Raw genomic sequence first — 14,332 nt, forward strand, 5'->3', positions numbered from 1 at the left:
AAATGGAAGAACCTGTGGGAAATAAACTGGTGTGGAGCTTACAGTCTAACAAAAAGCCTAGGAAAATGAAGTAAAATTGGCAAAAAGGATAGTGCAGAGTGAAACCGTTAAAATGGTTACAGTGCAAGAGTTTGGCTTTTTAAAAAAAAAAAAAAAAACAGAAAAATCACGCTGTTGTTGTATGCAGAAGAGAAGATTTTTCAAAATGTTTGCTTTTGTGTTCCAAAAGCAAACATTGTGTTGCTTTTGTCTTCCACAAAAGCAAAGGCCGGCTACATAATCTTTGCACAAATTATTCTATTCAAATTTGTTTCAAGACTGATGTTAAATAGCGCATGTCTGACTTCCTACTAGTGGTCAATCTCACGTACCCTTCGCTTCACCTGACTTCAAAAATAACTGCCCTCTGATTATGCCCAATTTCTGACCAAAATGTCAGAAAGTGGGCAGGGCGACGTCTCAGGAACACAAAGCATCCATCAAACGGACAGCTCTGCCACACAGGCTATTATCATTCATTCGGCAGGGCTGCTAATAGTGAATCACATTCAAATTCATAAATAAAATGAACTTGTGTCACATATTTTTTTTATCTGAAACTATTTTGGTGCTATGCCATGTAAAAAATGTAATTTTAATGCAAAGAAAAAAAGCAGTTTATTTGGAAATGTCAAGTTATCTTATCATATATAGTAAAAAGTATTTGATTTTATATTTTAAATATATCTTTTATAGTTCAATTTCATAATTGTTTTAAGTTACGTAAAATAATCATTTAGTTAAAAAATAAAACAAAAAATAAAAATAAAATAAATAAAAACAATTATTAACCATTAACAATTACAGTCAAGTGCTTTTGCTCCTTCTGGTAATGCGTATGTAAGGTAAAGCTCATATCATACTCGTATCATACTTTATCATACTAGATACATTTGAGCGTGTTGAAAGTTCTGTTATAATGCTACTCTGTGTGTTAGTCACCTGTCTAATAAAACACATAACATATTAAAGCATATTTGGTGTTTCCTTGTTTTCCACAAAATAAAATTAGAAATTGAGGGCGTATGGCGTCATCGGCAGGCAACACAATCACACAGTCCATTACACTAGTTAAATTGCTTATTTCTCTGGATTGAAACATTCTTGGAAACATTTGGGATAATGTAAGTACACAAGTCAACAAAATATATAACACTGTTCTAGTGGTTTTGGATATTTTAAAGGAGAACTCCACTTCCAGAACAACAATTTACAAATATTTTACTCGACTCCTTGTCATCCAAGATGTTCATGTCTTTCTGTCTTCAGTCGTAAAGAAATTATGGTTTTTAAGCAAAGCATTTCAAAAAAATGCAGTTTCAGTGCGGCTTCAAAAGGCTCTAAACTATCCCAGCTGAGGAAGAAGGGTCTTATCTAGCGAAACGATCAGTCTTTTTTTTTTTTTTTCCCCGAACAATCGAAAATTGTATACCTTTTAAGCACAAAAGCTTGTGTAACACTAGCTCTGGGATCCGCGTCCACGACGCTACGTACCACAGAATCACATCGAAAGGTCATGGCTGGGATCATTTAGAGCCCTTTGAAGCTGCATTAAACTGCATTTTGGAAGTTCAAAATCGGGGGGCACCATTGAAGTCCATTATATGGAGAAAAATCCTGAAATGCTTTACTTAAAAACCATTTTATTTACGACTGAAGACAGAAAGACATGAACATCTTGGATGAGAAGGAGGTGAGTAAATTATTTGTAAATTGTTATTCCGGAAATGGAGTTCTCCTTTAATCAAAAAGTCTTACATGTTGTGCCTTTAAGTTTTTGTAATTATCTTAACAGATTCTAAAATTGTATACCATCACGCTTTTTATTTTGATGGGTTACTACGAATAGCATTGCCTGTTTTAAAGTGAAGTGCGGGTTTCAGAATGAAGGTACTGTATATTCACTCATGTGTGCAGCTCACAGCGTCTCAGAACAGCTTCATTCACAGTAAATGAACCGAGCTGTTCTCAGACTCGTGAACTAGATGTATGTAAATGATGCACTTTACTCTGGAAGCATATATATTTACTTAAATTGCAGCCTGCGTGATTTGAAAATCGTATTAGGCCATATTGTGATATTGATTTTATTTTAACATACTGCAGCCCTACTAACCTAAAAGACATCCCATAGTGTCTGAAACATTGTAAATGCATTTTCATGGTAAAGTTCAGCCAACAGCTTCCCACTTTTAATGCACATTTAACAAAATTTTATAAGAGTGTTTCCAATACTGCATACTTCTATATTTTAAACTTTGCAGTGCACTGAAAGCACACCACTTGTCCGCTAACACATTTTTTTTTCCTATTTCCCATGGTGAGAAAGTACGAATATCAATGCACTTGTTACAAATGGCCTACAAATCTCTTGAATATTAAATAAAATGTACAAGGGAAATGGAATTACACCTGCAGACCTAGATCTGACATGAGTGGAGACCGGAGGGGGCCTGGGGCCTACTAAATATTCATGGCTCCTTTTTGTTTATTTATCTTTTAAAGCCTTATTTTGCATTTTAAAACGCAAAGTGAAAGAACGGACCACACAAGCATGCCCTGCTGGAGAAGAGAGTTCGGGGTTTTCGGGGTTAGGCCAACCAAGAGTTGCTCAATATTCAGAATGATTTTTTATAAGCGATGCATGTGGAATGGCTCTGGGTCTAATGTTGATATATCACAGCCTTCCAGTGGCTGGGGCACTATGCCTGTCTGGATGGCATGGAGAATCATTTTGGTAATGCTTCTCAAGCACAATACAAATCATTTCACAAATCCACTACACTGGGCCTTAAACACTGCTTGCTGTCACTTTAGTCAGGCATGGGAGCGACAGCTGTGCACATGTGCGACGAGCTCATGCTTCTACCCAGTCTTATTTCTGTTAAGTAGAGCTAGTTAAGTTAAAGGTGAAGCTTTTACAGTCTGCATTAACAGCAGAACAAACACGACTGCAAAAAGTGATTGTTTTAACAAAAAGCCTAGAAAATTGCTCTGCTATTTTTCAAACTAACTGGAATTTCTGCACTATTTTTTTCTGTTACACTAACGAACAATGGCAGTCACACTGGACTAGAGCTGCATGATTCTGGATAAACTGAGAATCATTTTTTTCTCCCATAATTCTGAACTAAGCAGTCTATTAAAAAACGTTTATTAAATTTAAATGAATTTAAAAAAACGTTTGAATGAATGATTCAGTGGCTCACTCATAAATACTTTACTTGTTGCATTACTGAATGAATCAGCATTTTTTAAATGAACCTCTTTAATAAATGACTCAATGACAAATACATTTTTAACAGTCACTTTGCCACACCTAGTGGTGAAAAAAATGTGATCAACATTGTCATCAACGAACGTTATTTGAAGCACCAATCACTTCCAAAAGGTGATTTGCTGTATTTTGATTGCTACCATAGACATTAGTGTTTATATCAGAACTATAAATGGTTGAAAAGACTACTTGCAAAGTGGTTTGATACTCTCTCTGTGTCAGTGGCAGCGCAAACACAGAGTTGAATTTTCCAGTATGACTTTACCAAAGGGGTCATCGGATGCCCATTTTCCACAAGTTGATATGATTCTTTAGAGTCTTAATGAAAAGTCTCTAATATACTTTGATTAAAAATTCTCAATGGTTTTGTAAAACAACACCCTTTTTACCTTGTCAAAATGAGCTCTGCAAAAATCATCTCATTCTAAGGGGCTGTTTCTTTAAATGCAAATGAGCTCTGCTCACCCCACCCCTCTCTTCTCTCTGTGGAATGACGAGCTTGTTTACTTTAGCCACATTTAACCACATTTAGCCACTACACTTCCTAACTACCACGTTATAACGAAAGGCGAATGCAAAGATTCATAAAAAAACGCTTATACACACTTCTGTTGTAAGTGAAGCTGGATCACGAACGATTCGTGCGAACATAGATGGATATATGTAGATCAGGAGGCGCTTTCCCTTCACAAACAAAGGCAATCCACTGCATCTTCAGTGGCTCAGTTGTCGGGAGTAAGTGACGACCACTGTTCATTATTACATCCAGCAACGCAACACCTCAATCGCTCAATCTGAGATATTCTTGTCTAACTTACATCCCTGCTTCGGCATCGAAACAAGGAAAGTTACTGGACTGTGACAGCTGATCTGAGGTAAGAGCTCATGTCAATCAACTATCTTGGGAGCGGCCTGTCACACCGACAGGCATCTGAGAATGGCTCGATTTGAAAAAGGGGATATTATTTTTACAGATCAATTAAAAACCACTGCATGGATTTTTATCATTATAGGGTAGATTTGTACATACACTGCCAACACACATTAATGTTCAAATAACATGAAAAAGTGAAGTTTGCATCCGATGACCCCTTTTACCAAAGGTTTAATAGACACATACAAATCATTGTAATTTAGAAATAAGGTCATGTGGGTGTTTGAATCCAAAGCCACTAGAAGGCAAGCCTGCAACCATTAGCCAAAAAAGCGTAACGGCTAATGCTAACACTAACACTTCCGGTTTGGCAGTACATGGGAAAGGAGACCAGAGGCTGTTTTTCACTACGCCAAATTAACAGCTTTTAAGAGGAAATGGCTTATCAATTAATGAATCGACAGCCTGATCTGCTAATCTTCAACATGTTTTACACTAAACAATACTTTTGGATATAGTTTAACATGAAAAAAAGCCATTTTATAAGAGAAGTCACTGACTTTTTGCGACAAGTGGGATTCAGTTTACACCACTTCCCATTCCTATGTTATCCGTAAACGCGATTGATTGTCGTACAAATGTGAATGAAATTCAATGACGTCAAGGCTTTAATGTGATTGGTTATTAAGGCACACGTGATATAAGTTAGCTGTTACGCTTTCTCCAATAGTAAGTAATACAGACCCTCTCATCTCCATATTGTAAGAATTCATATAGTAATTAGTCGTGCAGCTCTATGTTGGACTTACACTGACACCTAATGGTGTGGATGTCACATCATGTAAAACAATATTTTTTAGATACAGATGCTATTGTAGAAATGCATTATTAGCAGCCGGCCATGATTAATATATTCTGAGTAAAAGTGTCCAATAAGCAATGTTTTTTTTGGTGGTCATGTGACCTCAAAATGGTGACCCCCCTATGAGGTGGCACAATCCGTGTAGAATAATCAGCTTTTATTAGGTTAATGATACAACTATACCTTTATTCTATGCATTTATTCATATTCATGCCAAACCTAATGAAAAATAAAAGTGCACTGTTAAAATAAATAAACAAACAAACAAATAAAAAGAGTGGACCACAAGGTTTGTGTTACACAGGTTTTGACAAACTGAAGACAATAACTTTTCAGGCAGAAAAGATGGTATATCTGTGGCCTTTGACATGTTGAGTAGGGCCCTATGAAATCAGTCTCATGTTCTTAACAAATTTCATGTTTCTCATTTTTTAAAATCATGAAACTTATACAGTAAGAATAATTTAATCAAAGTTTGAGCAAAATTGCATTTTTAGGGCCCTATCCATTTTATTTCTTCTGGACTCTGTTTTAACAGATCTGTTAAATTTTCACTAAAAAGCATGTATATTGATAAAACTTTAACAATTAAACTAGTTTATTAATATTAATTAATTTTATATTGTTTATATTTAAAAGGACCCTTTTAATTTTTATTTTTGTTTTTTTTTTATTTCAGAAATTTAGTGGTGTATTTTCTGGATTTATGAATGAATGCAAATTTATTAACAAAAATGGTGGTAAATAAGGGTGTAACGGTACATGTATTCACCCGAACTGTCACAATACGGATGTCACGGTTCAGTTCATGCAGTCAGATAACAAATACAGTCAGTCATAGGTGATCAATTCAGAAAAGGGTGCGCGCAGTAATGCAACACTAACCATCATAACAGGAAAGAGCAGAAGAAAAGACGATCTACACACCAACCCAAAACATGAACGATGAGTTCAGATGGCACACGAGGGCTCGAAGAACTGTCTGCGTGCTTTAAATCAGCAGTGTGAGAAAGTTTCGTTCTAGTTCATGTCCAGAACCGGTTTTTAATTTTTTATTTTGGCCGATCTCTATTCCAGAATTGCACACAAACTGCATTGGAATCATTTCCCAAAATGTAATTTGTGCAGAATTTTTATGAAGCCTGTAAAAAAGGAGAAAATGCTGTACCAGGCAAATCAATCTCACTGTTCACGATGTTTGAAATATAAGACAAATATGTAAGGGTTTATATGAATGCATCTCTGAGAGGAACTGACCGTCTTCAGAAAGGTTTTTTTACTATAATGCATATTAAAGTAGTCTTTATAAGCGCAGCTGCTTTGTTTACAGTGATAACCAAGGAAACTCTATATCGCTGCTGTTCCATAAGCACCAACTGCTGTCAGGGAATAAATCTGCATTCAGTCATTCAGTCATTCAGTCCGTCTGCTATTTTTGTTTTGTGCAGGTGTAGCACAATTTCACAAATATATAGTCAGACCGTTCTGTTTATACGTTAAATCAAAAATTCAAATCCAAAATAACTTCTCATGCTACATGTATGTAGCACTACTGTCTGTTCAAAATAAAATATGTTTCCTGTTGTACTGAACTCATATCGAACCATGACCCGTGACTTCTGTGTACGGTTACGCCCCGTTGTTAATCAAACGAAGACTTGATTTATTAATCTAAAATCTGGCAAATTCTTTGACACTCTGTAAATTCCATTTTTGTGGCTGGTTTCATGATTCTGTATGTGTTTTTTTCCGCATGTGGAAATCATATGACCCTAGTCATGCCACAGTGCTCATGCTGGCAACGCGAGTCTAACTCAATCTTTTCCTCCATTCCCATTCTGCCAATCATTTCCTGTCCTTTGCCTCTAATGTCCCTACCAATAACAGTGGTCACAAATTAAACAGGGGAAAAAAAAAAAAAAAAAAATGTAAAACTACCTCCTGATGCTCTGGAGACATCATCATCTCGAGGAGATTAATTTGCAGTGAGCCGTGATGTATTTAGAATTAGAATCTTGCTGAGTCTTGAGACTCATTATGGAAATGTATATATGCAGGTTGGCACACTGAAACCGTGTTCCCAATCAGAGAGATCAATGCTCCGCGAGAGCCGGTCCATCACGATGGGGTGAGGGAATAAAAAGTTAGCGAGAACGAGAAGAGAGAGAAATAGAGAATAGGGGAAAGAATGAGAGAGGCACAGCAGCATGACGCGCTTTTCCTATCTATGGATGACTACACGTATGCATCATTATGCCTCTGAGCTTTTAGAATTAAACTGCCTTCATCAAACACTCAGCAGGGTGGCCCTCCTCGCACTGTTCACCCCAGCGAGAGGGAGGCTTCAAGACTTCAAACATTTCAGTTGTTTCAGAACATAAACTCTTTCAAGCCTTTTGCCCCAGTGCCAGTCGGAGCAGTAATGAGTCGAGCCGCAGTTTGAGAGCTGAAGGGAGAAGGGATCACACTGCTATTCAGCTCCAGCTGCTAGAGTCAGGATGGAGCTATCATGGGCCCGGACACTATTCCTGCAGCAGATATTACAAGAAATGTTCTACCAGAGATATGAGGAATAGAGACAGCAGAGGATACTGTGAGTCCTGCAGCGAAACAGTAGCAGAAGTAGAGCTGTACAGTGCCATTTTTTTTAGGTAAAAGTCTGATTAGGCTAATATTGTAAGCAGCTCATATTAAATAAAATGCAAAATGTAAATATAAATATATATTTACAATATAAATATATACAATATAAAACAATAGTTTTTATTTTAATATACTTTAAAATATAATTTATTCCTGTGATACAATGCTGATGCTGATTTATTATTAGAATTATCATTTTATTTATAAATAAATAAATAAATAAATATATATATATATATATATATATATATATATATATATATAATTTATTTATTTATTTATTTATTGGAACCTGTGATTCTTTTTCTCTTTTTTGTTTTTCCAGGATTCTTTTATGTATAACAAGTTAAAAAGAATTTATTCAAAATATAAATCTTTTCTAACAATGTAAATCCATGCTATTACTTTTTTATTAATTTAACACATCCTTGGTGAACAAAAGTATTACTTTCATTTTTTTTTTAAAAAAAGAAAGAATAAAAATTTACTGACATATACAGATTTTTTTTTATCAGTTTCAAATGTATTCCCTGATTTCCTTGCATTATACAATTTTTTTTTGTTATAGCAAATATACCCACCATGAAAAAAAAGAATTGCTGATATCATAACAATAAACATGCTAGTAAGCATCTAGACACAGTTTTGCATCTAAATCATAACTACAGTAATTACTGACTAAAATAAATTATTGATTACTGAAATAAAAAAAAAAAAAAAATTGGTAAATTACTATTAATAGGATTTTTTATGCATAAATATACTAGTCAGTGTATAAATGAACTCTATATACAGATCACCATTCAGAAATGTGTGATTTTTTTTTTTTTTAAGAAATTAATACTTTTATTTAGCAAGGATGCATTAAATTAATCAAAGTGGTGTAAAAGAGAAAAAACGTCTGGAAAAAAAATATATACAACTACTACAAAAATATTAAGAATATTTTCAACATTAATTGTTCACTGAGAATAATAAGAAATGTTTCTGGAGTATGTTTCTATGTTATGTTTTTAGGTTAGACTGTAATTTAGGTTAAATAAATATATTAAATCAGCATATTAGAATGATTTATGAAGAATCATTTGATGCTGAAGACTGGAATGGAAAATTCAGCATTGCCATCAAAGGTATAAAATAAATTTTTAAACCAATATTTAAACAGAAAACAGTTATTTAAAATTGTAATTTATTACATTTCACAAATTTCCTATTTTCACTGTATTTATAATGAAATGAATGCATCCTTGGTGAGCGTAACAGACTTTCAAAAATATTAAAATAATTGTACTGACCTCAAATTTTTGAATTGTAGTGTATTTATAATAAATTTAATATATTTATTTGACCTAAATTATAACCTAACCTAAAAACATAACATAGAAACATACAACAGTACCTATGTCTAATTTATTCTAATTTATTGCTAGAAATACTGTTAGGAATTGTTAAGAGTCTCTAGGTAACACTAGTAGGCGCATGAACCTATTGTCCATATCCAAATCTAAGCCCATGGCTACAGAAGTTGGAAAAGACTAAGAAAATGTATCATCCATAAGCAAAACCACCCTTTATGCATTAAAACCGAACAGAGCATGACATCCAGACAAAAATATCTGAAATAATCATTTGACTCATTCTTTGGGAGTGATTCAACACAGCCTACGGGATTTTGATTTAAGAGCAGCTGCTAAAGTAAGCAAACCAAACATGTACTCAAACAAGAAGCCTATTTTGGGTCATATTGATTTTTTTTTTTTTTGGTAACACACACACACACACACACCGAAAAAAACTTCCCAAAAAGAAAACTTGCACAACTTGCACAGCATTAGGATGAACAAAATATTTCTTTAAACTAATTGTTAACTGAAGGTGATATCTAGACCAGGGTCTAAAGTTTAGAGAAAAGCAGTTTATATTGGAATAAACAAATACATTCAATTAAAATAGCTAAAATATGATTTAATTAATAACAAGTAACTAAAACAAAGTACTGATCAAATAAATAATATTTAATTTTAAAAATTGATTAAATTGATACAAGTAAAAATATGTATTCATTTATAAAAATAAGTAAATAAATTAATTAATAAATACAAATAATTAATAAAAATGTTCATCTAACAGTACAGTACTATTAAACATTTTAAGTAGAAAAAAAACAAAGTAACAATCAAAACTATATATTTAGCAAATAATATTTACACATATTTAAATATTAAATTTTCAAGAGATTAATTGGGCCTTATATATAAAATGTCTTTTAAATTTTGGGATATTTGGCAGCCAGTAGCATCTAAATATCGAAAACCCAACTAGACAGGGTAAAAAAAATATAAGCCTGAGATATAGCAACTAATACATAAATTCATGAAACCAAAATTAACACAATATATTCACATTGTTATTTGGCCAGGCAGGTTATTGCCAAATCCCATAAAATGTGAAAGTATCACTATTCAGCAATGTTGATATACCACATCTCCAACAAACCTAAAAATAAAGCTAGAAAGGACTTTTGCACCCAAATCCTCAAAACGCCAAGAATAAAATCAGCAAAAACAACCTAAAGAGAAACCTCATACCTGACCCTGAGCGTAAACAAGTAAAGGACAAAATGAGAAGAAATAAACTAGCAAGTCATCTTTAAACCCTATAAAGAAGAGTCCACCTCAGGCCAACTCAAAGGGGAAACAAAGGCAAACAAAGACTCTGCAACTCAAGCAGCTCAAAACTGCTTACTCTGTCTTTTCCTACATTTTCACATTAGTCAAGCCAAGATACGAGACGCACAAAATTTGGCTGTGATGATGAACGAGTAGCTGGGCTCAGAAAAAAAATATCCTACACCCCCCTACCCACTCTCCAGCACTCCTCCCTCGCTTATGGAGGGCAGAGTAAACCTTAACAGATATATTAAGACCTAACGACAGGGAGTCAAAATACTGCCCTTCTCAGCACCCGCAGAGCACCGGGGCAGGAAAGAGAGGGAGGAAAAGACAAAAGAGGAAGAGGAAATATGAAGAAATCAGTTTAAAAATGCAGGAGGGGGAAAGCGGAAAGTTGCTGCTTCACCACTTTGCCTGATTTGTGCTCAATATGATCATTTCCCTGCTCTTCTGCTGCAGGGGGAGAGGAAAAGGTCAAATACACATCATATTTTCTCAGGGGGAGAGAGAGAGAGAGAGAGAGAGAGAAAGAGAGATAGTAAAAAAGGAAGAGACAAAGAGAGACTATCTAGAGACTGTCTAGACTCTGTCTAAGAGTTCACCTGTCATTCACAAACACTGCGGTAATTGATGATGGCAATTCATAATTATTACAATAACTTCATGAAAAGTAAAAAAAAGTAATGAATTTTTAATTAATTTATATTATTTTCAACTATTATCAACCCCCATGATTCAAGTAACATGATCCTTCAAAAACATGTCCAGAAATAAATAAATAAATATATATATATATATATATATATATATATATATATATATAACTAAGTAGAAATTGCTTAAAATGCATGTAAATTAATCAAAATTAAATTTAATGAAATCTAAATTACCAAAGAAATGTTATAAAATAACTTTAGTGTTAATTTAATTGTGTAGCGTACCAGTATCATTGAAATATTAGAACAGTCAAACATTCAAATGATATATTTATTAAAATAAAAATAATTCAATTAATAAACTAAAAATAATGCAATTAATAAATGAGCTTTTAAATGATACCATTAATATAGAATTAAAAAAAAAAAAACAACAGAAATCAATAGCACTACATTTTCAAATATCAAACTTTATAACAACTACTTTTGTTTAACGTTTAGGACATTACGTGTACATTTTGAACTTTCGATACATCAAAAAATTCTGGAAAAAAAAAAAAATACAGTTACTACAAAAATATGAAGAATATTTTCAACATTAATTGTTCACTAAGAATAATATAAACAGAGTACCAAATCAGCATATTAGAATGATTTATTAATAATCATTTGACAATGAAGACTGAAATGGAAAATTCAGTACTGCCATCACAGGTATAAAATACATTTTAAACTAATATTAAAACAGAAAACAGTTATTTTAAATTGTAATTTATTATTATATTTGACAAATCTCCTGTTTTTACTATATTTGTAATGAAATGATTGCACTTAATGAACTTAAAATGCAAGTAAATAATAATAAAAAATAAAAATAAAATAAAATTTACCAAAGAAATGTTATGAAATAACTTTAGTGTTAATTTAATTGTGTAGCGTACCAGTATCATTGAAATATTAGAACAGTCAAACATGCTAATGATATTTAAAAATAAAAATAAATAATGCCGTTAATATAGAATTTAAAAAACAGAAATGAATAACGCCACTTTTCCCAAATATCTAACTTCGTAACAACTACTTTTGTTTAACGTTCATTATTCCTCAGAACAGTTTATGATTATAAGGGCACGCATACAGCGTCACACGGACAGGCGCACTCGGCTGCGTTCACAATCACAATGGAACTGACACCAGCGAGGAAAAATCGCAAGGGACATTCTGCTAGAACACTGATGCAAAAACTATGTTTATATTAAAACAGCGTTTTTTTTCTTCCCGAGCACCTTTATAAACAGCCGTCTCTGGGTCATTTATATGTCAACATCATTTAACTGCGCCGGTGTTCTTACAATGCAGACACTCCAGTTGGACGCGAACACGTAGGACTTTACCAGAAATTAACATCACTGGATGACTGTGAAAGGCAGCGTCATTAATGCATCAGTACCTCTTTTTTCTTCTGACCTCCTCCAGACTGAAGACATAGCAGCAGAATCAACAATATGGATGCAAACGGCAGGTTGAATGGGAATCCCTTGAATACCACCGCCATGATGGAAGATGCTGTTATCGCATCAGTAGTGCTGAGCGCTATGATTGGCCACAATCCCGTCCAATCAGAGGCCACACAATCGCTTTGTGGGACTTGTAGTATTTCTCGGAATTTTAGAACGTTTGAAAAACCAAGTAAAATCCTTTGAAATGCCTCAGGAGTAACTTTATTAGTCATTCAGTATTACATAAGATTTGTTCCTTGTAAATATGTTTTAGAAATACAGTTTTGTCACAGCCTTAGCAGTAAGTTTATATGTTTGTACGTTTATATGTTGCCTTGCTGTATCTCCAGTTTCTGCCAATGGGGGGCAAACCCAAAAAGTGTTTTGTATCATAGAATGATATTTAACGTGGAGAATGCATGACATAGCAAAAACGAGAAATTACAGCATTTGAAATGCTTATGTAATGTTCCTAAGGGTTAAACAATGTGTTATTTATAACATTACAATGCATAAATAATAATAATAATTATGATTAATTTGTTTGTTTTCATTAAAACCAAAATAATTGGTGAAATAGCTGTCTTTTACAGTAAAACAGATCCTACACAGTGGTAAAAGTCCAAAACTGTTGATTTATTGTAATTTCTCTCTTGAGTAGTAGAAGATTAAATGGTAAATTAAACATCTCCTGAACGTATTGGGAAGAACATAGAGTACACTGTAGAATTATGATATATTATGATATTTATCGTTTATTATGTTTCCTTTTTCTTTGTCATAATACATCTTTGAGTTGTTTTACTCAAGTAGCAGCTGAGAGGGCAGTAGGGTAATAGAAAGCATTAAAAGGTGGAGCGCAGCTATTTACAGCTTCTCACATTTGATTGTAAGAGAAAATAATGTCCTTGTAACAAATTGCCTAAAGGTTAAATGCTATGACTACTACAGTACGCTTTGCATGCTCTGATGCTCGCCTGTATGTACTGTATATGAATGCAAGCGAAAGATAAAATGTTCATACGTGACAGATTAAAATAACGCATGTTCAAATAAAGAAACATTAGCCTCTCTCGTAATAACTGTAAAAGGACATACTGTATGTCTTAAGAACAGTATGTTCTTAGATGGCATAAATAACCCGTCAGCCATATTAAGTTATTCTTTCATCATTTTTTATTAGCTCACGTACAAGCTGAGTGCATGGTTGGTCTGTTCCATTTCCCCCTAAGGACCTGACTCACTCATACCTCTGCAGCAAATGATGTCTTTCATTTGGCCAGCACGCGTCTCTATGCAGAATGAATATACGGTCAGACAGGGTAAACACAGATGTCATTCACCACACAGATGTGTGTGGCAAATGTCAGACTAAGTCATTTTTAATGCCTTCACTCATTTTATGTTATAATTAAATGGTTTAGATTCTCTTTTATCAGTGTGTAAGTGGTCTTCTGACTGTCTGACTCAGATTTAATAGGCTGTCTATTATAAACACAAGGGCATGTTTTGTAGGTATTTATAAAATGAATATGAATACACTTACCTTCTAAAGAAACATATTAAACATATAAAATGAAAATTTGCTGAAAATGTACTTACCCTAAGCCTGTTAAAGATGCAGATGAGTTTAGCATCATTCTGTCACTAATGGATCCTCTGCAGTGAATGGGTGCCGTCAGAATGAGAGTTCAAACAGCTGATAAAAACAACACAATAGTCCACAAGTCATACACATGACTCCAGTCCATCAGTTAACATGTTGTGAAGTGAAAAGACGTTTGTATGTAAGAAACAAATCCATCATCAA

At 33.7% G+C, this 14,332-nt stretch overlaps 1 protein-coding gene across 1 annotated transcript in view; it reads right to left on the minus strand.

The window, feature by feature from the left end:
- Nucleotides 1-12,631, minus strand: part of tusc3 (tumor suppressor candidate 3) — a 99,570-nt gene extending 86,939 nt beyond the window's left edge. The window contains exon 1 of the mRNA XM_051114080.1: nucleotides 12,474-12,631. Within this exon, the coding sequence (XP_050970037.1) occupies nucleotides 12,474-12,578 (105 nt within the window). The 5' untranslated portion in view covers nucleotides 12,579-12,631. The remainder of the gene's footprint in view (nucleotides 1-12,473) is intronic.
- Nucleotides 12,632-14,332: the final 1,701 nt, after the last annotated feature.

Source organism: Labeo rohita, chromosome 1, assembly GCF_022985175.1.
Source record: "Labeo rohita strain BAU-BD-2019 chromosome 1, IGBB_LRoh.1.0, whole genome shotgun sequence".
Classification (NCBI taxonomy): Eukaryota; Metazoa; Chordata; class Actinopteri; order Cypriniformes; family Cyprinidae; genus Labeo; species Labeo rohita.